The sequence below is a fragment of the Eleutherodactylus coqui genome, chromosome 1 (genome assembly GCF_035609145.1).
Source record: "Eleutherodactylus coqui strain aEleCoq1 chromosome 1, aEleCoq1.hap1, whole genome shotgun sequence".
NCBI classification, from domain to species: domain Eukaryota; kingdom Metazoa; phylum Chordata; class Amphibia; order Anura; family Eleutherodactylidae; genus Eleutherodactylus; species Eleutherodactylus coqui.
The window spans coordinates 301365437-301389390 of record NC_089837.1 but is presented as its reverse complement, the minus strand read 5'-3'; the positions used below and the strand labels follow the sequence as shown (position 1 = coordinate 301389390).

The 23954-nt window shown below is 43.3% G+C and overlaps 1 protein-coding gene across 3 annotated transcripts in view; it reads right to left on the bottom strand.

The window, feature by feature from the left end:
• TBC1D32 (TBC1 domain family member 32) overlaps positions 1–21493 on the bottom strand; it is an 87648-nt gene extending 66155 nt beyond the window's left edge. The window contains exons 1-10 of one of the 3 annotated variants that reach the window (XM_066574752.1): positions 21351–21493; positions 19851–19908; positions 17353–17547; positions 13051–13212; positions 10840–11017; positions 6614–6685; positions 4942–5067; positions 4240–4318; positions 3233–3330; positions 3089–3150 (exon numbers count right to left, since the gene is read on the bottom strand). In XM_066574752.1, coding sequence (XP_066430849.1) covers positions 3089–3150; positions 3233–3330; positions 4240–4318; positions 4942–5067; positions 6614–6685; positions 10840–11017; positions 13051–13212; positions 17353–17507 — 932 coding nt within the window. In that variant the 5' untranslated portion in view covers positions 17508–17547; positions 19851–19908; positions 21351–21493. The remainder of the gene's footprint in view (positions 1–3088; positions 3151–3232; positions 3331–4239; positions 4319–4941; positions 5068–6613; positions 6686–10839; positions 11018–13050; positions 13213–17352; positions 17548–19850; positions 19909–21350) is intronic. The other 2 variants (XM_066574746.1, XM_066574760.1) reach the window with 2 other exon arrangements.
• Positions 21494–23954: the final 2461 nt, after the last annotated feature.

The window sequence follows — 23954 nt, the reverse complement described above, 5'->3', positions numbered from 1 at the left end:
CAAGATGTCACAGTCTGTAAACAGCATAGCCTCGGAGCCGGCGGCAGGAGACGAACGGGGAGAGAAGAGTAGCAGCTGCTGTGTTATTTTACCAAATGGGGAACCAGTTGAGCTGCCCTTTACATAACTCAGACACCTGCTTTTAGTTGATGGGGGAATGAAACTGACAAAAACTCTGGAATGTTTTTATATGTTGCTCAGTTCAGATAATTAAGATATTTTCAATGTAAAGTAGTAGAGCAGAGACTTGTTGAAGATGGAGGACATGAGGTCACTTTCAAGTTTGGCCATGGAATACTTTGCATATTGTGGTGTCCTTTTACCTTCCCTTGCTGCAATGGTCTGTTGTAAGCATATGCTGTCACTAAGTAATTGTGGGTGAAATGGATTTTTCTAAGCTCTACCATAGATCCAGTGCCAATTCTTTTATTTTTCCTGAAGACCTGGAAGGTTTTTTAACCCATCCTGGTGTGGAATATTAGAATTCAAAAATTCTGTATCCATTGTGCCTCTAATGGATCCTTCTGGTGGGAGACATATTGCTAATTGTTTAAAAATTTGACAGCGTTTTCTTAGTAATCGCGCTATTAGCTCATGTGCACAACAGTGGCATTTTCTCCATTATGTGCAATGTCAATGCCTGCCGTATCAGTACTGACACTATATGTACTGATTTAAGACAGCGTATTGCATATCACACCAGACGGTACTTTGACTTTGTATCTAGTCAGGCTATATGTAGTAGTTTAGTGGTTTCTTTTTTTCTGTACCTGTGTTGCTGCCTATTGTTTTGTGGTACACTCATGAGGTAATGTTTTTTTCAACCCCTCTTTTTTCTTTGCCAATGGTTAGGGTTTGGTAGGGTTCTCTGAGGACAAGTTTGAATTCTGAGTCGCCTTTTCCAGAGTGGGTACTCTATGACTTAAAGTTTTTATTGGGGTCTACTAAGCTCCTTAAGGACATGGCCCTTTTTTTTGTTCCATTTTCGTTTTTACCTCCCTCCTTTTAAAAAACCATAACGCCTTTATTTATCTATCGATGCCGCTATATGAGGGCTTGTTTTTTACAGAACGAGTTGTATTTTTCAACGGTACTATTTGATGCACCATATGATGTACTGAAAAACTTTTCTAAAGCATACACTGCAACAAAAAAGACCTATTAACTTTATTCTATGGGCCAATACGATTACTACAATACCAAATTTCAATAGTTTTTTTTACTGCACTACATTTTAAAAATATTAAATTTTTTAAATTATTTTCTGCCACCATCTTTTGACCGCAATAACCTTTTAAAATTTTCATCAACATCGCTGTGTAAGGGCTCGGTTTTTGTGGAACGTCCTGTAGTTTCCGGTGGTACTATTCTGAAGTAAATATGACTTTATGATCACTTTTTATTACATTTTTTCTTGGAGATGGAGTGACCAAAAAAACCCCACAATTCTGGCGTTGTTAATTTTGTTTTTTCAAACGTCGTTCACTGTGCAGGGTAAATAATGCGTTACTTTGAAAGATTTTACGGACTTTTATGAAAACAGCGATCCCAAATATGAATTTTTTGTTTTTGTTTTATTATTTAGATTCTTTTATTATAAATACAGCAAAAGAGGGGGCGGGGTAAACTTTTATTACCTTTTATTTTTTTTAATGATTAGTAAAGCTTTTTTTACACTTATTCTTACTTTTTTTTTAGTCCCCAGAGGGGACATGAACATTCTATGCCTTGATTGCTCTTGCAGTATGATGTAATGCTGCAATTAGATATCTATTAATTGACCTCAAGGGCATGGTTTGATAGGCATTCTACAATGACAGCCCTGGGGCCTTTCAGAAGGCTCCTGGTGATCTCAACATGGGGGGGAGGCGTACGGGAACATTGGGCGGGGGATTTAAATGCCACTAATCAGAGCTGTTGCAGACAGACACGATCTCTCTTCATACATACCTCGATGCTGCAAGACGTAACTGTACATCCTATAGCATTAATGGGTTAATACATTAAATTTTTAATGTAGAAAAAAAGGTTACATTTAATTGGTTTTCAATTGTGGACCACTGATGTTTCTGTGAATAAAATGCTGACTCTCTTACTGACTTTGAAACAAGGTTTACCAAAGACCATTTTTGGAGTGTGTGTTCGCAGCACTAATAAGGTAGTCATGGAGAATATTATGCAACCATTGCAACCTTATGCAACTGTAAACGGGCAGCTAAGGCCACCTGCACAAAGGAATCCACGACCTTTCCGCAATGTCATTGCAGAAGGGCGGCGAATCAGACGTCTTCCTCTGACGTCAATGGAAGCCATCCGTGCAGAGTCCGCACAGAATCGCAGCATGTTGCGATTTCTTCTCAGCAAGCAGAAAATCGAAATTGGTTTCCGCTCGTGGAGATGAGACCGCGATTTGCCATAGTATGCTATGGGCTGTATTTGCTACAGAATCCAGAGGCGAGCACCTGCTCTGGATTCCTCAATATAAAGATTTACAAGTGTGGGTAACATGGGAAGGATTTGTTTGCATGGTACAGTTTTGGTAATGATTGTCCTTTTTTTAAGCCTTTAACTGGGATTGAATACAAGCAGTACAAGACCTTTTGTGGCTTAGGGCTCATGCCCACGGACGGAGCGGGATACGCCCGTGGATTTACGCCGGGAGTATCATGGTGGTAAAGAAAAATGTCCCTACAGGTGATCGCGGAAAAACGCGAGTCTTTCCGCGGTCTCCATTAATACTATATTAATGGAGACCTCTGCTGCGGAAAAACGTGGAAACATAGAACATGCCGTGATTTTTTTCCCGGAGTGGAAATCTGCGGCAGAATCACGCATGTAAGCACTGACAGGCAGAAAAGCTATTAGGTTCAATAGAACCTAGTAGCTGCATTATTCCACCGCGGGGAACGTGGCAGAAATCTGTCCATGGGCATTAGCTCTTAGGCTACAAAAAAAAGTGACAACTGTGTAAACAAAGCTTAACATAGTTCTGTCATAAAGAAACAGCACCATAACAATCTTTTCCTGCCAATTCTTTTTTGTTTTATTTACCATAAATATATAAATAAGAACAGTACTGGATACTTACTTTTCGGGATGCCTGATCCAAAAAGATGGAACCTCCTTCTGGTAATCATTCAAAAGGCGAATCTGGAGAAGCAGATTACAAATGTGAATTAAATTAAAAATCCAGAGAAATAAATAAAATGGGGAAAATGGCACATAACCTTACTTTTTTCAGCATTCGGACAACTTCAGGGTTGTTGATGTCAACACCAGTTAATAATATTGGTTTATGACTTGAAACAAACGATGATTCTAAGTGTTTGGCTAAAAGAAAGAAGGAAACACACTGCTTAAAAAGTATAATTGTACAATGAGAAAATTACATTATTTCAGTCGGGTTTTCAATATATTTGGCTTACTTTTGTAGTGATTTTTTGCTTTACAAGACCATGGTAGGATGAGCAGAGTGATCTCATTAGCATTATAGTATGGAGGATTTAAAGGGTACTAAACTTTTTAAAAGCTTTTGACATGTCATAGTCACATAGTAACATGTCAGAAGTTTTGATTGCAGGAAGAAACCCTCATCTGACCACTGTGCCTGTTCGGCTGTCACTGCGACTCCACAACCTTACTATGGAGCCAAGCAGTGACGGAAACAGCTAAAAGGACACAATGCTTAAATGAGTGCCTCTAGACACATTTTAGCAATCAGTAGTGGTCTCAGCAGCCAGACCCCCACCAATCAGAACTTCTGACATGTCACTAGGACCTTTTTTAAAAGGTTAGTTATGCTTTAAATCCCTTATAAACTATATTCTTACCATGAAATGGGCCATTGTTGTGCATGAGTAATAAAATCGTACCAACAGAATAAAGGTAGCACTTTCTCCCATGTAAGCAATCACCGGGATCATCAGACGTCTCTCTGCCTGAGGACGTGGTCATAGCGTATTCAATAAAAGAGTTTAAGAGGGGTCTGGACACATTAGTGTTACAATATTACATGTTACTTCAGAAGGATTGTTGATCCAAGGATTATTCTAATTGCCAGATCTGGAAAGGATTTTTTTCCCTTAAATGAGGAAAGTCATTATTTTTTTTTTTGCCTTCTTCTGGATCAATATTGGGGGGAGGGGGATATAGCCTGAACTAAATGGATACATGTCTTTTTTTAGCATAAAATACTATGTTACTATAACTAATCATCATGGATGGATGTAAAACTCGTACCCAAGCTTGTGTAGACTTCTCGTGCCATATTTAGGGGAGATGACGAAAATGTTTTAGCAAAAAAGCGTAATATTCTTTCCTAAAAACAATCAAAGATTTATTACTTATGCAGTAGTTATTATAAGATGACAAATAACCAACCTCAATGGGTAACATGCACATATTACCTTCCTCTTACATGCTAAACGAGTCAGAAGATGGCATCAGTGGGAGTATAGGTGCATTTACCTCCACATATCACTAGAACAACAGAGTGTGAGAGCTCATTTAAGTGAATGACTGAAAGACTGGAAGCCCAATTCAGATATATGCAGAAATTCATGAGATGAAGGTGCATAGACTTCAATAAAATAAAACGGGCGTTTTTGCATTGTGTTCCCTGCAGCGATAATCCGGCTGTGGGGAACGCAGTGCAAGCTTTCCATAGCATTGCTATGGAGAGCGCAGCCCCCCTGTCCACAAGCGGAGAATCATAGTGATTCTCCGCTCACGGCCGGCAAATCACAGCATGCTGCGAATTGCCACGATTCTCCACAATGAGCCTATCTTTTAGATAGGCTCACAGCGGAGATCCGTCCTCTGGCTCCTGCTCCCCAGCGGCGGCTCCCGCAAACGCAACACCCGTGGACAGGCAGCCTTACACTGATGCAATCTTCTGACAAACCTCCATGAAATCATTTATTTGATTGTAAATCCTCGTACTGTGAATGTGGAATCCGGATCAGCCAGAGCCGCTGTCAGATTTTTATGAAGAACACTCCAGCATTCACAATTGAGAACATCTGATGGTGGAGCAGAACACAATGTTTGCATGGCCTCTTTTCGCACCTTTTAGAGAGAGAGATAAACAAAGCAAGTGAAAATAATCTTGATTATTTGAGGACTCAATGCTCAAAACAGGGCTGGACAAGCAGCCAATGAACATAAAACTTTCTTATTAAAAATATAAATAAATCTTGTTATTTGTATAGCGCCAACGTATTCCACAGCACTTTCAAGTAACGTATTTATTACTCCCCAGCAGGCTGGGTACTTATTTTACCAATCTCAGAAGGATGGAAGGCTGAGTCGACCCTGAGCCGGCTACCTGAACCACACGGGGATTGGACTTGCAACCTTCAGGTTGTGAGCAAGAGCTTAAGACTACATTTCTGTTGCCTTAGCACTTTGTGCCACATGTGGGGTGGTCCAATTAAAGGGGGTACTCCAAATACAGCAAGTTATCCCCTATTCACAGCTAAAGGATAACCTGCTTATCATGGGAGTCCAACTGCTGAGACTGCCACCGATCTCAACAACTTAAGAATGCATCCTTGGGGCATTCCGATGTGTGAGTAGCACAAGACACGCACGTGCGTCTCAGCTCCGTTCACTTCAATGAGACTGACAGAGACAGTCTCGAGTTTGAACTTGGCTATCTTTGGTGGCAGACCCATTGAAGTGAATGAAGCAGAGGCACACATGCGTATTCTACACGGCTCACACTTTTGAGACGCCCCGGAACTGCATTCTCAGGTTCGGTGGGGGGGTCGCAGCGGTTGGACTTCCACAATCAGAAAGTAATCCCTTATCTTTTGGATAGGGGATAACTTGCTGTGATAGGACAACATCTTTAAAGTAGATCCATCACCATAATAGGGTGTCCTATGGAAAGGCAACACGGTTTAGGCACAGGTCCATTTACTATTAGCCCAATGGCACTAAAAAAAATTGGACCATTGGATAATAGCACCAAACTGAAAATATAGTGGCCTCCTGTCTCCCACTCCCCTCCTTCACCATTGGCTGGCGATCACCATGTGTACAGGCAGATAACTATCTGTCTGCTGTAGCCTTTGCTATGCTCAATTAACCATTTGTGCTGAAGACATGTCACTTTAATATGTTGTCCTTAAAGAGGTATTGCAGGACATTTTTAACTTTTGCTTTTCATGACATCAATAGATGACCGTCTGGGACCCGCAGCTCTGATCCCATCCAATCAGTTGATTTTCGGTGCCACTGCTGCATCCCGGGTTGGTACTGCAGCGCATTTACGCAAAACAATTAACGCTCAAAAGCCATCGTTTGAACAAATTTTGAGTGATAAACGTTGCGTGTAAATGGAGCTTAAGTCAGTCGGGTAAATATTGGCAAGGCAGGCATACAACAATAGCACTTTCAAACTTCCAGGACAAATACTGCTAAAATCCTTACTTGTAGTCCCTATGGTGCTGAATTTTAAGAAATTCTAAGTAACAGCTGGGCTTAAGCTATTATTTAGACTGCAAATCATGTTATCCGTGTAGATATTTGCTATAAATAAGACCTAGTTATCATTTGAAAAAACGCTTTCCCACAATGCCTAGTAATAAGAATCTCTTAGAACCAGTACCTCCTCAGGCTGACTTGGATCCAGCTGCTCAGCAATTAGTTGTAACTGTTCCTGATTCATGAATGTATAACTCTGAAAAATATAAAAAGTATATGGAAACTGAAACTGGAATACAGGAGACAGTCTGGATATTCATGTACTCAGTGGTGTTTGACGCTCATCGTGACCATGCTAGTTTTGTTTTTAGTCTATCATGGGCTCATTGGACCATGGCTGTGTAATATTTTCATATATGTGCTGTAGAGGTACCTGGTTAACCATTATATTAGGAAGCAGCATTATGTGCAATGTCTTATCAAGCTCAGTGGTTAGCACTTTTTGTAACACTGGGGGTTCGGAGTTAGAAATTGACCAAGGACAGCATCTAAAATGCAATTTGTATGTTCTTCCAGTATTTGAGTAGGTTTCATCCCACAAACACAAGGACATATTGATCCCCAAGCTTCCTACAAATCCATCCGCCGGTCAGAAGAAAGAAGATCCAGCCTGCACGTCAGAAAGTCCCGAAGTGCCCGGAGCGGTAAGAAAAATGTATTTTCCCTCTCCATGGCCCCAGGCACGCACAGAATTCACTGCGGGATTCAGCAGTGGAATCAGTGAGTGCAAGTGGACATGAGGCCCCACTCTTCGGCTGAACGATGATTTTTAGGTGAGCATAAAATCCATTGTTCAGCCTGAGAGAAGATAACACAGACTGCAAGCTGTGTTTGCAGTCCATGGAACTGTATTCTCCATATGAGCACTGATTGCACTGTATGCAGTTTGCAGCCCCGCGGCAGAACAAAGGACCTGTATGCCGAGAACAGACCATCTGCTACTCTCTGCATCCAGGTCCCAGAGGCTCATTTACATGCAAATGAAGGTGATCAGCTGCTAATGGACTTTAGTGTCCATTAGCAGTTTATGCAAAGCAATCGCTCAAAACCTATCCAACCAAAGTTCTGTAAACCTGGTCAGGAGTCAAAGCAGAGAAATGTCTTTTTACCTAACACTAAACTGATCGCAATCTACTCAAAGATATTCTATGTGGACACCAGCATTTAGCAAGTATTCTCCAATATATAAACAGCGACACTTAAAGGGGTTGTCCCGCGAAAGCAAGTGGGGTTATACACTTCTGTATGGCCATATTAATGCACTTTGTAATGTACATCGTGCATTAATTATGAGCCATACAGAAGTTATTCACTTACCTGTTCCGTTGCTAGCGTCCTCGTCTCCATGGTGCCGTCTAATTTCAGCGTCTAATCGCCCGATTAGACGCGCTTGCGCAGTCCGGTCTTCTCCCTTACGAATGGGGCCGCTCGTGCCGGAGAGCTGCTCCTTGTAGCTCCGCCCCGTCACGTGTGCCGATTCCAGCCAATCAGGAGGCTGGAATCGGCAATGGAGCGCACAGAGCCCACGGTGCACCATGGGAGAAGACCCGCGGTGCATCGTGGGTGAAGATCCCGGCGGCCATCTTACTAAGGTAAGTAGGAAGTCGCCGGAGCGCGGGGATTCGGGTAAGTACTGGACGTTTTTTTTTTTAGAACATGCATCGGGTTTGTCTCGCGCCGAACGGGGGGGCTATTGAAAAAAAAAAAAACCGTTTCGGCGCGGGACAACCCCTTTAAACACAGCCAATGTGAACATTCCTCATTTGTCAGATTGTGCGAGTTATCAATGTGTTGTGGCAGCCATAAGTTGAAAAAGTAAATTAAAAATCAGATGATACATGTTAACTTGGTTTCACCGCGGAAAGGATAAGAAATGGGTAAATGTGGAAACGGAGACTCTTGGTTGCAATCATGTCCACTTTTTTTAGTTAAATCCTATATACAGGCCTCTAGAGCAGTGTCTACCAACTCCAGTCCTGATGGACCCCCAACAGGTGATGTTTTCAGGATCTCCTATGATAAGAACACCTGTGGGAATGTCTGAGGCACTGATAATAATTACATCACCTGTGCAACACTGAGGAAATCCTGAAAACATGATCTGTTGGGGCTCCATGAGGACTGGAGTTGGGCAACGCTGATCTAGGGCTTTCCCCCTTCCCTCTAGCAGAAATAATATTGCTTTTCTGGGATTTTAAAAAAGTTACCCTACGTCTTTCCAAGTCTGCTTACCCCCAGTCTTTAACAATCCGGTTTTCCGAAGGAGATGGCTTCTTTAGGGACTTTCCAAGTTGGAGGCTGTCCATATTAGGCACTTTACCACGCAGGTTCTGTATATCCTTTTTCCAGGGCTTTGTCTACAAGGGACTGGCTTCTCCATGCTCAACTAACAAATTTTATGAAGGCCTTGATCCCAAGGCAGATGTGGTGTGGAGAACTCACTCCATTTGAAAGTCTTTGCAGTCAGTCACCTTCTTCTTACTTAGTGTCACTACTCTAATGGCTACTTCTTCAGATTGGTGGTTCTGGGGTCCTGATACCATTCATCTTAACTTGGGAGGACAAACTACAATGATCTTTCTCTCTCGGCGATAAGTATAAAGCTTTTATATTAACTCACAAGGCCATGCCTGCCTGTATCACATCTTGCATCTATACTAGAGGCACGAACACAGTACTAGAGCGTACCTTCAAGTGTTCCGTTTTTCGCAAACGATCCTTTTGCTGTGATATTGTAATGACTTATTTACATCAACATTATAATCACACATAGAAAGTTTAATTGAATTCCGACAATTCTTTCTAGGGTACGTTTTTTTTCTGACAATCCGTATAGAACACTTTCTATTTTACGTGTATTCTACCCCCAAGGTTCTAACGTGCTAGAGATCCGGATCTGTGCTGGAGGTGCCTTAGAGAGAGAGGGACTTTAGTACACTTGTGGTGGTCCTGCATGATAATTCAGCCACTCTGGCAGGAGGTAGGAGCGCTGTAAACAGCGGTCTGCAAACAGGTAATCAACCTTACCCCTGAAATTGCCTTGTTATCTATGATCCCGGGCTCGATATCCCACATACAAGGCTCCTTGTTGCGACTTTTCTTGCTAGCCATGAGACAAATCATTCCTAGGAAATGGAAGTCCACGACTCCCCCCACGAGATTGATGTGGTTAGAGTCCCTAGACAATCTAAAATACATGGAGGAGCTGTGTGCCAAGGACGAGATGCGTTTCACCAAATTTTACTCAGTATGGGCGGTGTGGCTTCAGTTCCGTTCCTCCCCAGAACTGAACACCTGGTTGGATAATGGTGCCCTTATTCCCTGATTGGCTTGAGATACCCCTTGCTAAATGTACTAGACAATGATAGGACTGAGAGTGCAAGCTTGAACCATGGTCAATGTGGACAGATTATCCCCTATCTCCTTCCCTTACCCCACCCCCACCCCACCCTACGTTTTTCCCTTCCTTCTCTTTCTTTCCTGTCTCTGTCTATTGTTTCTGTCGTTTTTACTTTTCTCTTTATTTTGCCCAGGCGGTTGGTTCTTTCGGAGGAAGTTGTACTGGGGAACTATAGTATAACTGCTGCCTAAAATGTGGGGTAGCTGAATAGCAAAACAGAATGGGTATTGTGTTGATACTTCTTTATTGTAATCGTATTTTCATTCTGTATACTTCGATATTAATCTGGCAGTGAATAAAATATTTTTTGAACCCCTAACGTGTTAGAGATGCGAGACTGAGGTAAGAACCCTCCTTCGTATATGGAAGGACTGTGATATAATGGTCTCCTTTTGAAAGGCGATGATCCTATAAAACCTAGTCTCTTCCACTACCACCTTGGAGCTTGCCCTTCTTTCCGGAGGCAGCGCAGATCATCATTCCGAGACATTGGAATTCCCCTTGAACTCCTTCATTACAAGAGCACTTAGACACATTTTCTTAAATTTATAGGCTGGAGGAGTTGTTGACCCAAGACATTACGAGTACAGATTTCTTTCTCAGATTGTGGTCCCGTGAATCTTAATTATAGGTTCAGAGGCCTCCAGAGCTGGCTTTCTGAGTTTTTTTTGCCTCTTTCTTTGTTGTACCTTAGTCTCGGAAGCCACTTCTTGATTTCCTCCTCTCTTTTTTTTGTTACTCTACTCTTTCCTTTCAGTTATTTCTTTTATTTCCCTCTCTTTCTTATTAAAACCTGCTATAAAATCTGTAAGGCAGAATGCCTCCTTTAAGTATAACATAATTTTGTTGTGTGCAGCATTTTGACACCTTATTCTGCTATTGTTTTGCTACTAGGCAATTTCCTTTGTTGCTAAAAGAAATGGTGGAACCTAAACCAAAATCAATTGTACCTGATTGAAAGATGAATCACTGTCAGAGCAGTTATCAGTATATCTGTTGCTGTGCTGCTCATGCAAGGCTTTTTTCTGCATTTCTCGGTTCTTAGCCTGATCCTCTTCAAACTTATTGAGAAGTGTCTCCACCACGGCCATCATCACATTTTTCAGTGAAAACATCATTTCTGTGTACCTTAAGAAAAATCAATATATTGTTAATGTAAATTTGCAGCTAATTTCTTCATGTTAATGGGGTATTCAGGCTATTTTGACCAACAAGGTCCACCTCAGAGAACCACATTTCAGCAGGTCCCCCTGAAATGCCATGGGATACGGTTGCTGAGACCCCAAACAATCAAATGTTGTTCCCAGGTCACCTATTTGGTTATCTGTTCATTTCATTGCTGAGGAAAAAATTAAGGGATACAGGTACCCTTTGAAATTAATGGCTTTCCATGTAATGCATGTAGAGGTTAGCAACCCTACAAATAGAGAGGGCTCTCCATTTGGGTCCTCAATGGTGAAGCCATGCTAAAAATGCATAGCGTGTAGTTGTCCTAAAGAATGGCAATTATGGAGCAAACTGATTTTTTTGTTTCTACTCATTATTAGTGTTCATAATGATTCTATGTATCAGTGTAATAAGGCTTTGTTCATGCTAGCTTCATGGATCAATCTTCAACACTATGAGGGAAACTATAAGATTTCCCATCCCCCATTTTATGTCCTGTAACCTGCCTCTATTATAGCTTTTCACTGTCTTTCTTTAGCTCATATTATTGTTTCTATCATAAGAATGCAAGGGCGTATTCCAAGGTCATTTACGTTAGTCTCATGAGAGAGTTCTTGCCTTTAAAGAGACGTCACTGTTCTTGTTGAGTTTTTAATAACCACAAGTAAAGCCTGTTTTAGCCTCATTTCAAATGTCTTTGTATAAAATATCTTTGCAGTTTATCAAATAAATCAGATGACTTCCTATCACATTCAGTGGTGTGTGTGATTTGTAAGCTTCCCCAATGCTCAAACATTAACTGTTAATTTGGATACCTGAAAACATACCAATTAGCAAATAATTTTGCTAACACCACAAACAATGCCGCTGTGCTAAATTCGTTTGCAGACGAGTCTAAACAGACACTGAAGGACTCAACAGGCTCTAAAGGGATCTGTCAAAGTTCAGGATTTTTGAAAGTAAGAATATCACTGCAGACTGTGCTCTTTTTGTCATCACACAAAGTGTGAATAGAGCTATAGCTGTATGTTGCTTATTTTGTACAGGAAAGCATTTTAAATGTACATATAAATGTATATACTTTTAAATGCGATAGTAAATATTTTTTCTTACAACTTTGGTAGAATAAAAAAGTTAGTTAATTTACTTGGCAGGTTTTTATAGCCAAAATTTTGGCTATAAAAACCTGTGTTAACCTTAAAAGTTTTACAACTGCGTCTTTCATTCAAGAGCTGATGAGCCCTAGCACTTCAATTTTATTGTAGCGTGTGGACAGATGGTAACTGTTACATTGGTGGGGTTCTGACCACCAAGGCCTTCAGCAGTTGCTAGAACTGGATACCCAAATCTCATATGCCCCAGCTACAGAAGCGCACAAAAAAGAATTATTAATGGCAGTAGTCAAACATTTGGGCATCCACTCAAACTCTAAGGCCACTATCACACATGTTCACAAAATGCCACTTTTTAAACGCACATTACAGCGTTTTTTTAAATGCGCCCCATCATTGCGATGGATGATGAGGTGCGTTAAAAAGCACAAAAATACAGCAGACGGTCACAGTGTTAGAAACGCCACATTCGAGTGTGATTTTTCGAAGCCCCATTAAAATCCATGAAGGCATTGTACCGGTGATTAGCGTGGCATCTGAAATGCAACGCTAATCGCAGTGGAAAGTAGGTTGAGTCAGAGTGGCCTAAGGAAGTACTTACAACAGCCAAACGCATCATGTTTGTCCTCCATGCTTTAAAGCAGAGGTCCCCAACTCCAGTCCTCAGGGACCCCCAACAGGTCATGTTTTCAGGATATCCTATGGTAAGAACACCTGTGGCAATGTCTGAGGCACCGACAATAATTACGTCACCTGTGCCATACTGGGGAAATCCTGAAAACATGACCTGTTGGCAGTCCCTGAGGACTGGAGTTGGGGAACACTGCTCTAAAGAATACAGTGGCTAGTCAACTCGCATATCAAATTGATGCTCAGACTCACTCCTTGGATTCTCGAGTTCGTTTAGTAACGCGTTGTACAAGCGTGTCGTATCCAGATCCCTCTACTTGACTCTGGGCAAAAGAGCATCTCTCCGTTTCATCATCAATCACTGATCCCAAGGAGCTCTTGATGTAATGTCTCAAGTACTTCACCAGCTCGTAGCTGGGAAAGACAATAGAAAACAAATTTAATACACGAAACAGATATTAAATCTTACATTAAAAATGCCTCATTTAAATGATATTTCAATACATTCTACAGAAACCTGTAAGGAGAATGAAATAATAAGTACGTAACTGATTTTTTAAGAGAGGCCATATTTATATGGCTTGAAGTGTGTGGTGCTTCATATCTGGTGGGTGTTGGGCGTTTTAAACAGTCACACCTGCCCACAATGGCTTTGAGTAAAGATCATTCGCATCGTGGCTATTTAACCACATAAATGGTGACCACGGCATCTAAGTCATTAGCTGGAGGGAAGCCTCATGTCTTCCAAAATGTGATGGAGGGGTGCCACTGAGTTGCCATGTTAGTCTGGAGCTTACTGGAGGCAGGGGCGATCCATCAGTGAGACAAGTTGAGCCTCCCACCCAGTGGGATAAGTGATAAGTGAATAAGGACCTTTGATGTCACAAGTGGAGTGGAAATCAACAGTGCTATTCAAATGCAATGATTTTCACATGTCCCTCTAAAACTAGCGTTTTTTCATAGCGCATAATGCGTGTGTAAAAAAGAACACAGCATGTTTATTTCACTGCGTAATACATGCGTACGGCTCTATTGTTCTCTATGGGTACATATAAAACGCTGTACATATGTAATACATTGCATCATTTAAATTCCCAAATGCCGCTAAGAGACACAGTGGGAAAAAAATAAATAAATAAAATAGTCACAATGCACATGACAGCATGCATGAGATTTTCTATCATGCTCAGTGCAGATTTTCTATCCTACGCAGCGATAGCCGTCTCACACAGCAGTAAAACACTATGAAATACACTCAGCATTTACACATATGGCCGTGTGAATGAGGCCTTCCTGCCATTACCGTGTCATCATGGAGAAGGTTTTCTATACTTTTTTTATGCTGTTTTTTTGAACTACTGGACAACAACTTTGCCAGACAGCACCAGAACATAAAAGTCTGTGCCGCAGATGTCAAGCAAGCCATGGCTTGAATACAGTCTACCCAGAGTTGCCCGGGCATTGTTCTGGGAGTACAACACCACCCTTCTTCATTGTGCACAAAGCAAGGAGCCGGTGGACGGGTCAGCCGAAGATGTACAAGCTCCTCAGTAAGTCTGCCATGTGTGTTCACATTTTATACGGTACTTTTTTTTTTCCTTTGGGGGTAAGGGGGTGGGTAGGATGCACCATTTCCTGTTGGCCTCAGGCAGCAGAAAGGCTAAGAACACCCCTGCTTCCTGGCATTGAAATCTAAATCTATTAGGCTCTGGCCTATTATAACTGGCAGAGCTTAATAGCCCAACATAGAATAGTATAATATACTGCAATACAGAAGTATTAGTGTATTGTACAGGCAATCACAAGTTCAAGTGCCCTAGTGGTACTAAAATAAATAAAATTTTTAAAAATATAAAAAATAAATTTTGAAAGCCCCCCCTTGTCTCATAAAATAATTGGTATTACTTAGTCCATAAAACTCTAAACTGTTAAAATATTGCATTATTCCTCATGCACGGTGAATGCTGTAAAAAATAGAAAGAATTACAGAATTTTGGGCACCCCACCTCCTCCCACAAATTGAACATAACGTGATCAAAAAGTCATATGCGCCCCAAAATTATACCGTAAAACTTCAGCTTACTCCACTACATCATTTGCCCCATAAAAAATAAAAAAACTATGGATCTCAAAAAATGGCAATTATATATATATATTTTTTTTTAAACAAACAATATATTTTTTTTAAGGGTAGAACACAAAAAGCTAAATACATTTGGTATGGCTGTGATCATAATGCTCCACAGTATAAGGATATCATTTCTTTTTTTTTTGCATCATAAACACTGTAAAAACAAAAAACCCAACAAACAGTGGCGCAGTTGTGTCTTTTTTCCCACTTCACCCCACTTTTTAAAAAAGGGAGTTTGTTTAATTATATCATGCAATGAAAAAAACGCTCATTCCTTTCTCCTCCAAAAAGTATGCAAATCAATTAAATTGTTTTTAAATGGGTATTATTCCTAATAGGGGAGAGGCTGAAACATCCCTCTTCATTTTGGACCAGGTTTTATAAATCATTATTAAAGTAGCAATTTCATTCAACAGGGCCAGTAAAAAAAAACCCACATCTCTAGTATTTGATATACAGTAAATTATACCTTGAGATCGCAAACTTATAAGTAAATTAGAACTTGTGATCGCAAAAAAAAAAGCTTACTTACTAAGGCCTTGGTCAGACGAGTGTGTTTTGTGTGTGCCCATATGTGCATCGCATGAAACATTGCCCGTTCACTGGAGCAGCTGTGCTTGGAGAAGCGCTGCTGCTCCAGGAGGAGAGAGAAGAAGCCCTACAGGGCTTCAGGATTTCCCCAAAGCAGAGAGAGTGAGCAGAGCAATGGGGGGTTTCCCCATAGCATGGAGAGACGGAGCGGGGAGAAAGGGTAATCCCCCACTGCTCCGCAAAACCTGCCTGCTCAGAGGAAATCCCGAGGGATATCCCCATAGCGGAGAGTGAGTGGGCATGGCTTAAAAGAGTGGGCGGGCTTTTAGGGTTTCTCAGAGAGAATCCTATAGCAGTGGTGGTGAACCTATGGCATGCGTGCCAGAGGCGGCACGCAGAGCCCTCTCTGCTGCCACGCGCCGCCATCGGCCGCTCACCACGTTAGTTCTCCTTCAATGAAAGTGTTTAAACAAAGGCTGGACAGACATCTGTCTGGGATGATTTAGTGATCCTGCACTGAGCAGGGGGTTGGAACCGATGACCCTGGAGGTCCCTTCCAATTGTACTTTTCTATGAGTCTATGAACCCATTGATTCTTTTAGAAGCGTTCATTTTGCGCATGCAAAACACACGCTCGTCTGACGGAGGCCTAAGGCTTAATTCACATCTGCGTTAAGGCTTCAGTCATAATTCCTTTCCTCTGTTCCATTTTTGGAGGAGAAGAATGGAGTGGGATTTTAATAAAACAAATTCCGTTCTGTTAGTTTTCGTTTTTCAAATAGTGTTGCAGGTTGTGCTATTTATTCCCTTAAAGGAGTTTTGCAGGCAAAGATACTATTGATGACTTATCCTCAAGATAAGTCAATCAATAGTTGATCAGCCTGGGTCCTCTACTCAGGATCCCGGTCAATCAGCTGAAAAGGAGCCCACAGGCAGCGCCCCTACACACAGGGGACACAGCGGAGCTCTGCTCCAACCCCTATATAGTGGCCGATGCCTGTAATTGCAGGCTCCAACTGATTTTAGTGCGACCTATGACTGCAGTTACAAGTGCTGACCACTACACAGGTCTGGAGCAGCAGCTTCCTCTCTGACCCCTGTGTGCAACTACGTAGACAGCGGGTTCCCGCTCCAGTGATTGGCAGGGTTTCAAGATAGGTCATCAAATCTCTTTAATAGCATGTATTCCTGCAATTTAAAATCAAAATTTCCCCCCCAAAAAAAAGGGCAGTGCAGTATGTCTGTGCTAGCCATCAGTGAGACATACAATTATAACAATTCTAGACAATCCTCTGTGGGCTAAATAGGTCAGCAACTCGCATCTCTATTCTTTGTTGTCTTTGCTACAAGGTATAAGGCCCAACTGCCACAGACTGATTATCGCTGCAGAATTTGCGTTTAGACGCCCACAGTGAATTCCGCAGCAATATCCGTCCATAGACATGCCATGTTAAAAGATTCTTCCCTGCCCACAAGCGGAAATCAACTGTGATTTTCTGCTCGAGGGGAAGAATTGCAGCATGTTATATTTAGTGCGGAAAATTGCACGGACGGCTCCCATTATAGTCAATGAAAGCCATCCGTCCCGTGGCGAGTCACTGCGGATCCACGTCATCGCTGGTGTGACGGCAGTGTCATGCCCTACACTGCGTATTCGCGCCAGCTGAGACGCTTGTCGCAGATCTGGACAGATGAGTATAGCGTCTCTTGCCGCCATCGGGTCTGATTTCGCTGCAAGATTTCGCAGTCAGAATCTGACCCGGCCGTGGGTGTAAGTAAAATGTAGGTCAGCAGTCAAGGCTGTAAAGCTCCCTGAAGATAACCTGGGGGTGAAGGGGGGTCAAATGCAGAAGACAGTACAGTATAGTATTTTTGACACTGGACTTGATTACTTGTGAAAATGTTCATCGGTCTCCTCTAGATGAAGCAGGACCTCCTCCGCACATTCCGCCGACGGTGCACTGGACAGCTTTTCTTTGACACTCTGTAGTAATTGCCTAACCATGGACTGGAGGGAGATCTCATCCTCAGCCGAAAAACTCGCCATTGTACACGTCCAAGCCTTCTGTCACCAATGATGGCAGCAGCTGTAGAATGAATATAGAAAAAAAACTATGAATTAGATTGACAGCCCAAACAGTTTTTGCAACTTCAGCTGAAAGTAATGTACATGAGTGCGGAGAAATTGTCACCTAGTAATTAGAGCTCACAATGAAAGTTATTGAAGGGGTTAACAACTTTTTTTTCTTCTCAGAGAGCCAAGAAATTCTACGAGCTAATCTGCCCTCAAAGTACGGCCACATAAGGTAGATTTTCCTCTGCAAATTTCACGTATTTTACAAGGATTTGTCGTAGATTTTGCATCACAAATTTCCCCTCACTCATCTACAATATCCATAGCAGAAATTGACAAGCTGCAGATTTCAAATCCACATTGATCAATTTCTGCAGCCGGTATCTCATGCAGTTTGCTGCTACTGTAATTAGCTAGTATCAGAGGAAAAGGATAATTTATTGTGGGAAACTGACCCCTTGAAGGGAGGCTCTAGTACCCTGTTGTACCGCCTCTAGCTTGGATGTAAGATGTGATACAGGTGGGCATGGAGGCTCTAGTACCCTGCTGTACCGCATCTAGCTTGGATGTAAGATGTGATACAGGTGAGCATTGAGGCTCTAGTACCCTGCTGTACCACCTCTAGCTTGGATGTAAGATGTAATATGAGTGGACATGGAGGCTCTAGGACCCTGTTGTACAGCCTCTAGCTTGGATGCAAGATGTGATACGGGCGGGCATAGTGGCTTAGTACCCTGCTGTACGGCCTCTAGCTTGGATACAATATGTAATACGGGCGGGCAGGGTGGCTTAGTACCCTGCCGTATGGCCTCTAGCTTGGATACAATATGTAATACGGGCGGGCAGGGTGGCTTAGTACCCTGCCGTATGGCCTCTAGCTTGGATGTAAGATGTGATACGGGCGGGCATGGAGGCTCTAGTACCCTGTTATACCGCCTCCAGCTTGGATGTAAGATGTGATATGGGTAGGCATGCATGCTCTAGTACCCTGTTATACCGCCTCCAGCTTGGATGTAAGATGTGATATGGGTAGGCATGCATGCTCTAGTACCCTGTTATACCGCCTCCAGCTTGGATGTAAGATGTGATATGGGTAGGCATGGAGGCTCCAGCATCTGAAGACACTAAAAGAAGAAAGATGGGTCTTCACTTGAACATCAAGAAGACAAAGATCATGACCGCTGCCAACAAGGAAGTCCACAGAGGATATGAAAGTGGTTAATAGTTTTGTATTCCTTGGGTCCCTCATCGATCATAATACCGTGTTTCCCCGAAAATAAGGCACCCCCTGAAAGTTGCAGAAGTCCCAAATATAAGGCACCCCCGATAGTAAGGCATAGTAAAGTGTGCAGGCAAGTCAAGAGGCCCGTCCCCTGCTGCCATCCCCGTTGTCTCCCACCTCCAGATGTATAGGTAGATCTGTAGACAGTCTGCTGTTATCCTGTCCCTGCTGTGCTGTATGAGTGTGCTGTTGTGAGCTCCCCTTGCTGGCTGGAAAAGGCCATACTGTACGTTCTGTTCCTGCTGTACACGTCTGCTGTGATGAGCTCCCCCTGGTGGCCGGAAGCTGCAATACCATCCCTGCTTACAAGTGGTACAGGAACTTCTGTCTGTAGACAGGTACGTTACTTTACAGCCCTTATTTTTTTATGGCTCTGTGTGTGAGTCAGGCAACCTGTGTATGATTCTTAAGGCTGGGTTCTCACAGAGCGTATTTCCAGCGGAAATCTCGCAGTTTGGCCACAGCGATAAACAGCGAGATTTCCGCCGGGAAAGCGCTGCTTCAAAACCCACGGCACTCAGCCACTTGTTTTGAAGCGACCTGGCTGCACGCTTTTCCGTTTCTGTGGCCGGTGAATCCGCACCACAACACCGGCTTCTCCCAGCTTTGCCGTGACAGATTTGCTGTCCCTTGTGGACGAGATTTCTGAGAAATTTCGTCCACAAAGCTGGCCAATTGAGGGATTAGCGGCCACAGACGGATTTGCCGCGGCGAAATAAGACACCCCCTGAAAATAAGACGTAGTGCATATTTGGGAGCAAAAATTAATATAAGACGCGTCTTATTTTCAGAGAAACGGTAGCAGCTGAAAAGGTGACAAAGCATTGATTAGCACTGGGGCTTACGGCCTGGGTGAACATGGACCAAATATGGGAGTGCAAGGATGTCTCAGTCACCATCAAATGAAGGTTAATCACAGCCATCGTCTCCCCGATTACAAGATATGGCTGTGGGACATGGGCACTGATGATTGCAGAGAGGAGAAAAATTAATGCTTTCAAGCTGTGGTCTTGGAGAAAACGTCTACGAATCACCTGGACAACTAGGGTCACCAACAAAGCTCTCCTGGACCATATGAATTCAGAGGTGTCCCTGGAAGGCAAAATCACGGGACAGAGACCACTTACTTTGGACACGTGATGAGGGTGAATTCGCTGGAAAAAGAGATGTCAATTCTGACAGCGGCATTTAAATCCCCCGTCCTGTACAGCCTACCGCGGTGAGATCGGGGGACCCGTGCAGGTGTCATGGCTGCCGGGAGCCTTCTGAAAGGCCCAAGGGCTGCCTTGAGACACTGCCTATCAAGCCAACCCCATGGGGTGCTACCTGTCAGAATGCAGTATGACGTAATGCTATAGCATTACATCATACTGCAGGAGCGAGCAAAGCGTAAAGCTTAAAAGTAAAAATAGTTTTAAAAAAGTAATAAAAGTTTAAATCACCCCCCTTTTGCCATATCTATAATTAAAAAGTCTAAATCATAAAATAAAAATACATATTTGGTATCGCCGCGTCCGTAAAAGTCTGATCTATCAAAGTAACGCATTATTTTCCCCGCACGGTGAACGTCATCCAAAAAAAAAGAAAGAAAGAACGTCAGAAATGCACTTTTTCAGTCACCCTGTCTCCCAGAAAAAACGCAATAAAAAGCGATAAAGTCGTATGTATTCGAATTGGTACTAACGGAAACTACTGGACATCCCGCAAAAAATGAGCTCTCGGTGAACTGCGTAGACAGAAAAATAAAAAAGCTATTGTGTGCACAAGATGACCGTAGAAAATAATTGAAAAAAAATTAAATGCCTTTGAAAAAAAAAAAAAAAAAAAAAAAAAAAGAGCCTTATAGTAAGGGCACTCAAAAATCTGGCTTATTTTGGGGGGAAACCGGGTATGTATAATATATCAGGGGACAATACGGAGATCTCTCCCATCATCTGTTTATACCCAGGACTGTGACGGTAACAAGGGGGAGCCCTCTACATCTAGAGGAAAGAAGGTTTCTACACCAACATAGAACGGGGTTCTTTACTGTAAGAGCAGTGAGACTGGATGCCTTTCTTTTGAGTGATACAATGTTATATCACTGATGACTTCAGAAGGGCCGCTGATCCGGGGATTATTCCGATTGCCCGGTGATGGTGAGGGCTGCAGAGTATATACAGTATACACCTCGAGTTCACTAGTGTGATGGGGAGTCCTGTAGACCACTGTACACTGACCTGCCGCCGAGGACCGCTCCCCAAACCGTAACTACCTACGTAGGCAGCAGTGTACGCCCACTACCGGGCGGAGGAGACACTAGCTGTTGTCATAGCAACAGTGCAGCGTCAGCTCCACAGTGTACATGCTAGTAGGGAGAGCACGTCCTTTACGTCCCGCTGTAAAGATAGTCCACTACTCTGTGGTCTGTCCTCCGCCCGATCAGCGTCACACACAGCCGCCGCTTATCTATCACGGTTTATTAGCTTACAGAGCCTGCACCCCCTATCATCTCCCCCTTTATAGAACCCGAGACTCTACGGTTCAGGACTCACTGCGGTCACTGCTCCTGACTCCGTAGCGATCCTGTATCACCGAGAGACCGGAGGACAGCTAACCGACACACCTGCCTGCTGTACACATAGACATACGATCCGCAGCTCCGGTGTTAGTAGAATGGATGGCCTCCTAGGAGGTCTGAGAGCGTACAGGTCACATGACCAGACTGGAAGAGGAGGGGCTTACTCCCAGCGCATAGCGGAGGAGCTGATGTGAAGGAGGCAGGAGGTCTAATAACTCCCGTTTATTAAACACTCATTGCAGAGATACAGTTCTTTCCTGCCCCAGGCAGTCTCCCTAAGAGCGGGCTCACACCAACATATTTGAATTGTGTAATACGTGGTGAATGTGCGTTGATTCTCATTGCTCCGTTCACACTTGCGTGTACTTCTTCCGTATATTACACGTGTAAAGAACGCAGCATGTCTTATGTTACCAGGTGTCATGCAGGTACAGCCCTGTTGTTTTTATGGGTGCGTTGGGACTGCAGTACGTACACAATTACATTGTGCATGTACGGTGTTTATTACACATGTTGCTAGGAAAAGAAAAAAAGCAATGAAGCCAGCGCAGGACGTGCAAAACGTGGTGATTCGCAGTTCCCTACGCCGGTAAAACGCTGTGAATTTCCTGCAGCATGTTACCGTACGGCCGTGTGAGCCGGGCCTTAGTACTTAAGCTTATCTTCTCTGTATAGAAGTGGCAACCATATAGCGCCTCATATTTCCTCTTTTTTTATCTCGCCGCCTGCGCAGTAACCAGTGGTACTTTGTGATAAGCCAGGGACCGGTGCTATCCATCACACAGAAACCACGTGATGAAAGAAAGAATTAGATGCGCTGTGAAATCCCTCACAACGGCATGTCGTTGTTGGTGACTTTTCCTGGGCTGTATCATGATAATTTCATATCTTTATACAAAACTGAGGGGTCTACCAGTTGCACCCCCAATATACATACAAGACTCCCCCCCCCCCCCCCCCCGCATTGTATCGCTTGCATAAGCAAACAGCTGCATTGTTATCCTTGCTTACAGCTCGTGTCCCGCTGTGATCTGCCAGCATTTAGATGCAGCGGTTATCGCTCAAAAGATGGCTTTGAGCGAGAATCGTGTCTAATTGGGCCTTAACAGAAGGAAATTCATGGCATGCCATGGTATTCAGTGAACTGTTCGGGTGATAAAGGGAGACCCCTCTCACTGTTGGGTCATTTAAAGAGCTTAAGTACCGGGATCGGAATTCGTTCTGATCCCGACAGCCATCACCATAGGAGGAAGGTAACAAGTTCTGCGAACAGGAGGATTAACGCCTGGCAGCAATCATGGCTTAAAATTTAGTTTTATTCCAATTCAATTAAAATCATGTAAAAATGATAGAAATTTATATCCTTGCGGTACATGCAGAATTTCAACTCTACTCCTAGCCCTCCATGTATAAAATGGGTAATAGATTTTAAAGAATCCTTGAGTTTCTTCACCTCCACATACATATATTCCGTTTCCAGTCACCACTGTTATACACAAAGAAACAACAGGAATAAAGAATAACTATAGAAGAAGATGAGGAGTATAATATCATTATTAATAATAAATAGAGATGAGCGAGCACCAAAATGCTCGGGTGCTCGTTACTCGGGACGAAATTTTCGCGATGCTCAAGGTTTCTTTTCGAATAACGAACCCCATTGAAGTCAATGGGCGACCCGAGCATTTTTGTATATTGCCGATGCTCGCTAAGGTTTTCATGTGTGAAAATCTGGGCAATTCAAGAAAGTGATGGGAACGACACAGCAACGGATAGGGCAGGCGAGGGGCTACATGTTGGGCTGCATCTCAAGTTCACAGGTCCCACTATTAAGCCACAATAGCGGCAAGAGTGCCCCCCCCCCCAACAACTTTTACTTCTGAAAAGCCCTCATTAGCAATGGATACCTTAGCTAAGCACCACACTACCTCCAACAAAGCACAATCACTGCCTGCATGACACTCTGCTGCCACTTCTCCTGGGTTACATGCTGACCAACCCCCCCCCCTGCACAACCCAGTGTCCACAGCGCACACCAAACTGTCCCTGCCCAGCCTTCAGCTGCCCTCATGCCACGCCACACTCATGTCTATTTATAAGTGCGTCTGCCAGAGGAAAAGCAGGCACACACTGCAGAGGGTTGGCACGGCTAGGCAGCGACCGTCTTTAAAAGGGGCGGGGCGATAGCCCACAATGCTGTACAGAAGCAATGAGAAATATAATCCTGTGCCACCGCCATCAGGAGCTGCACACGTGGGCATAGCAATGGGGAACCTATGTGCCACACACTATTCATTCTGTCAAGGTGTCTGCATGCCCCAGTCAGACCGCGGTTTTTAATTCATAGACACAGGCAGGTACAACTCCCTATTGTGAAGTCCCTGTGGACCGACAGCATGGGTGGCTCCCTGGAACCCACCGGCGGTACATAAAAATATCCCATTGCATTGCCCAACACAGCTGAGGTAGTAATGTCGTGCTTAATGCAGGTGGGCTTCGGCCCACACTGCATGCCCGAGTCTGACTGGGGTTCTTTAGATGTGGAAACAGATGCATTTATAATTCTCTGTGGACCCAC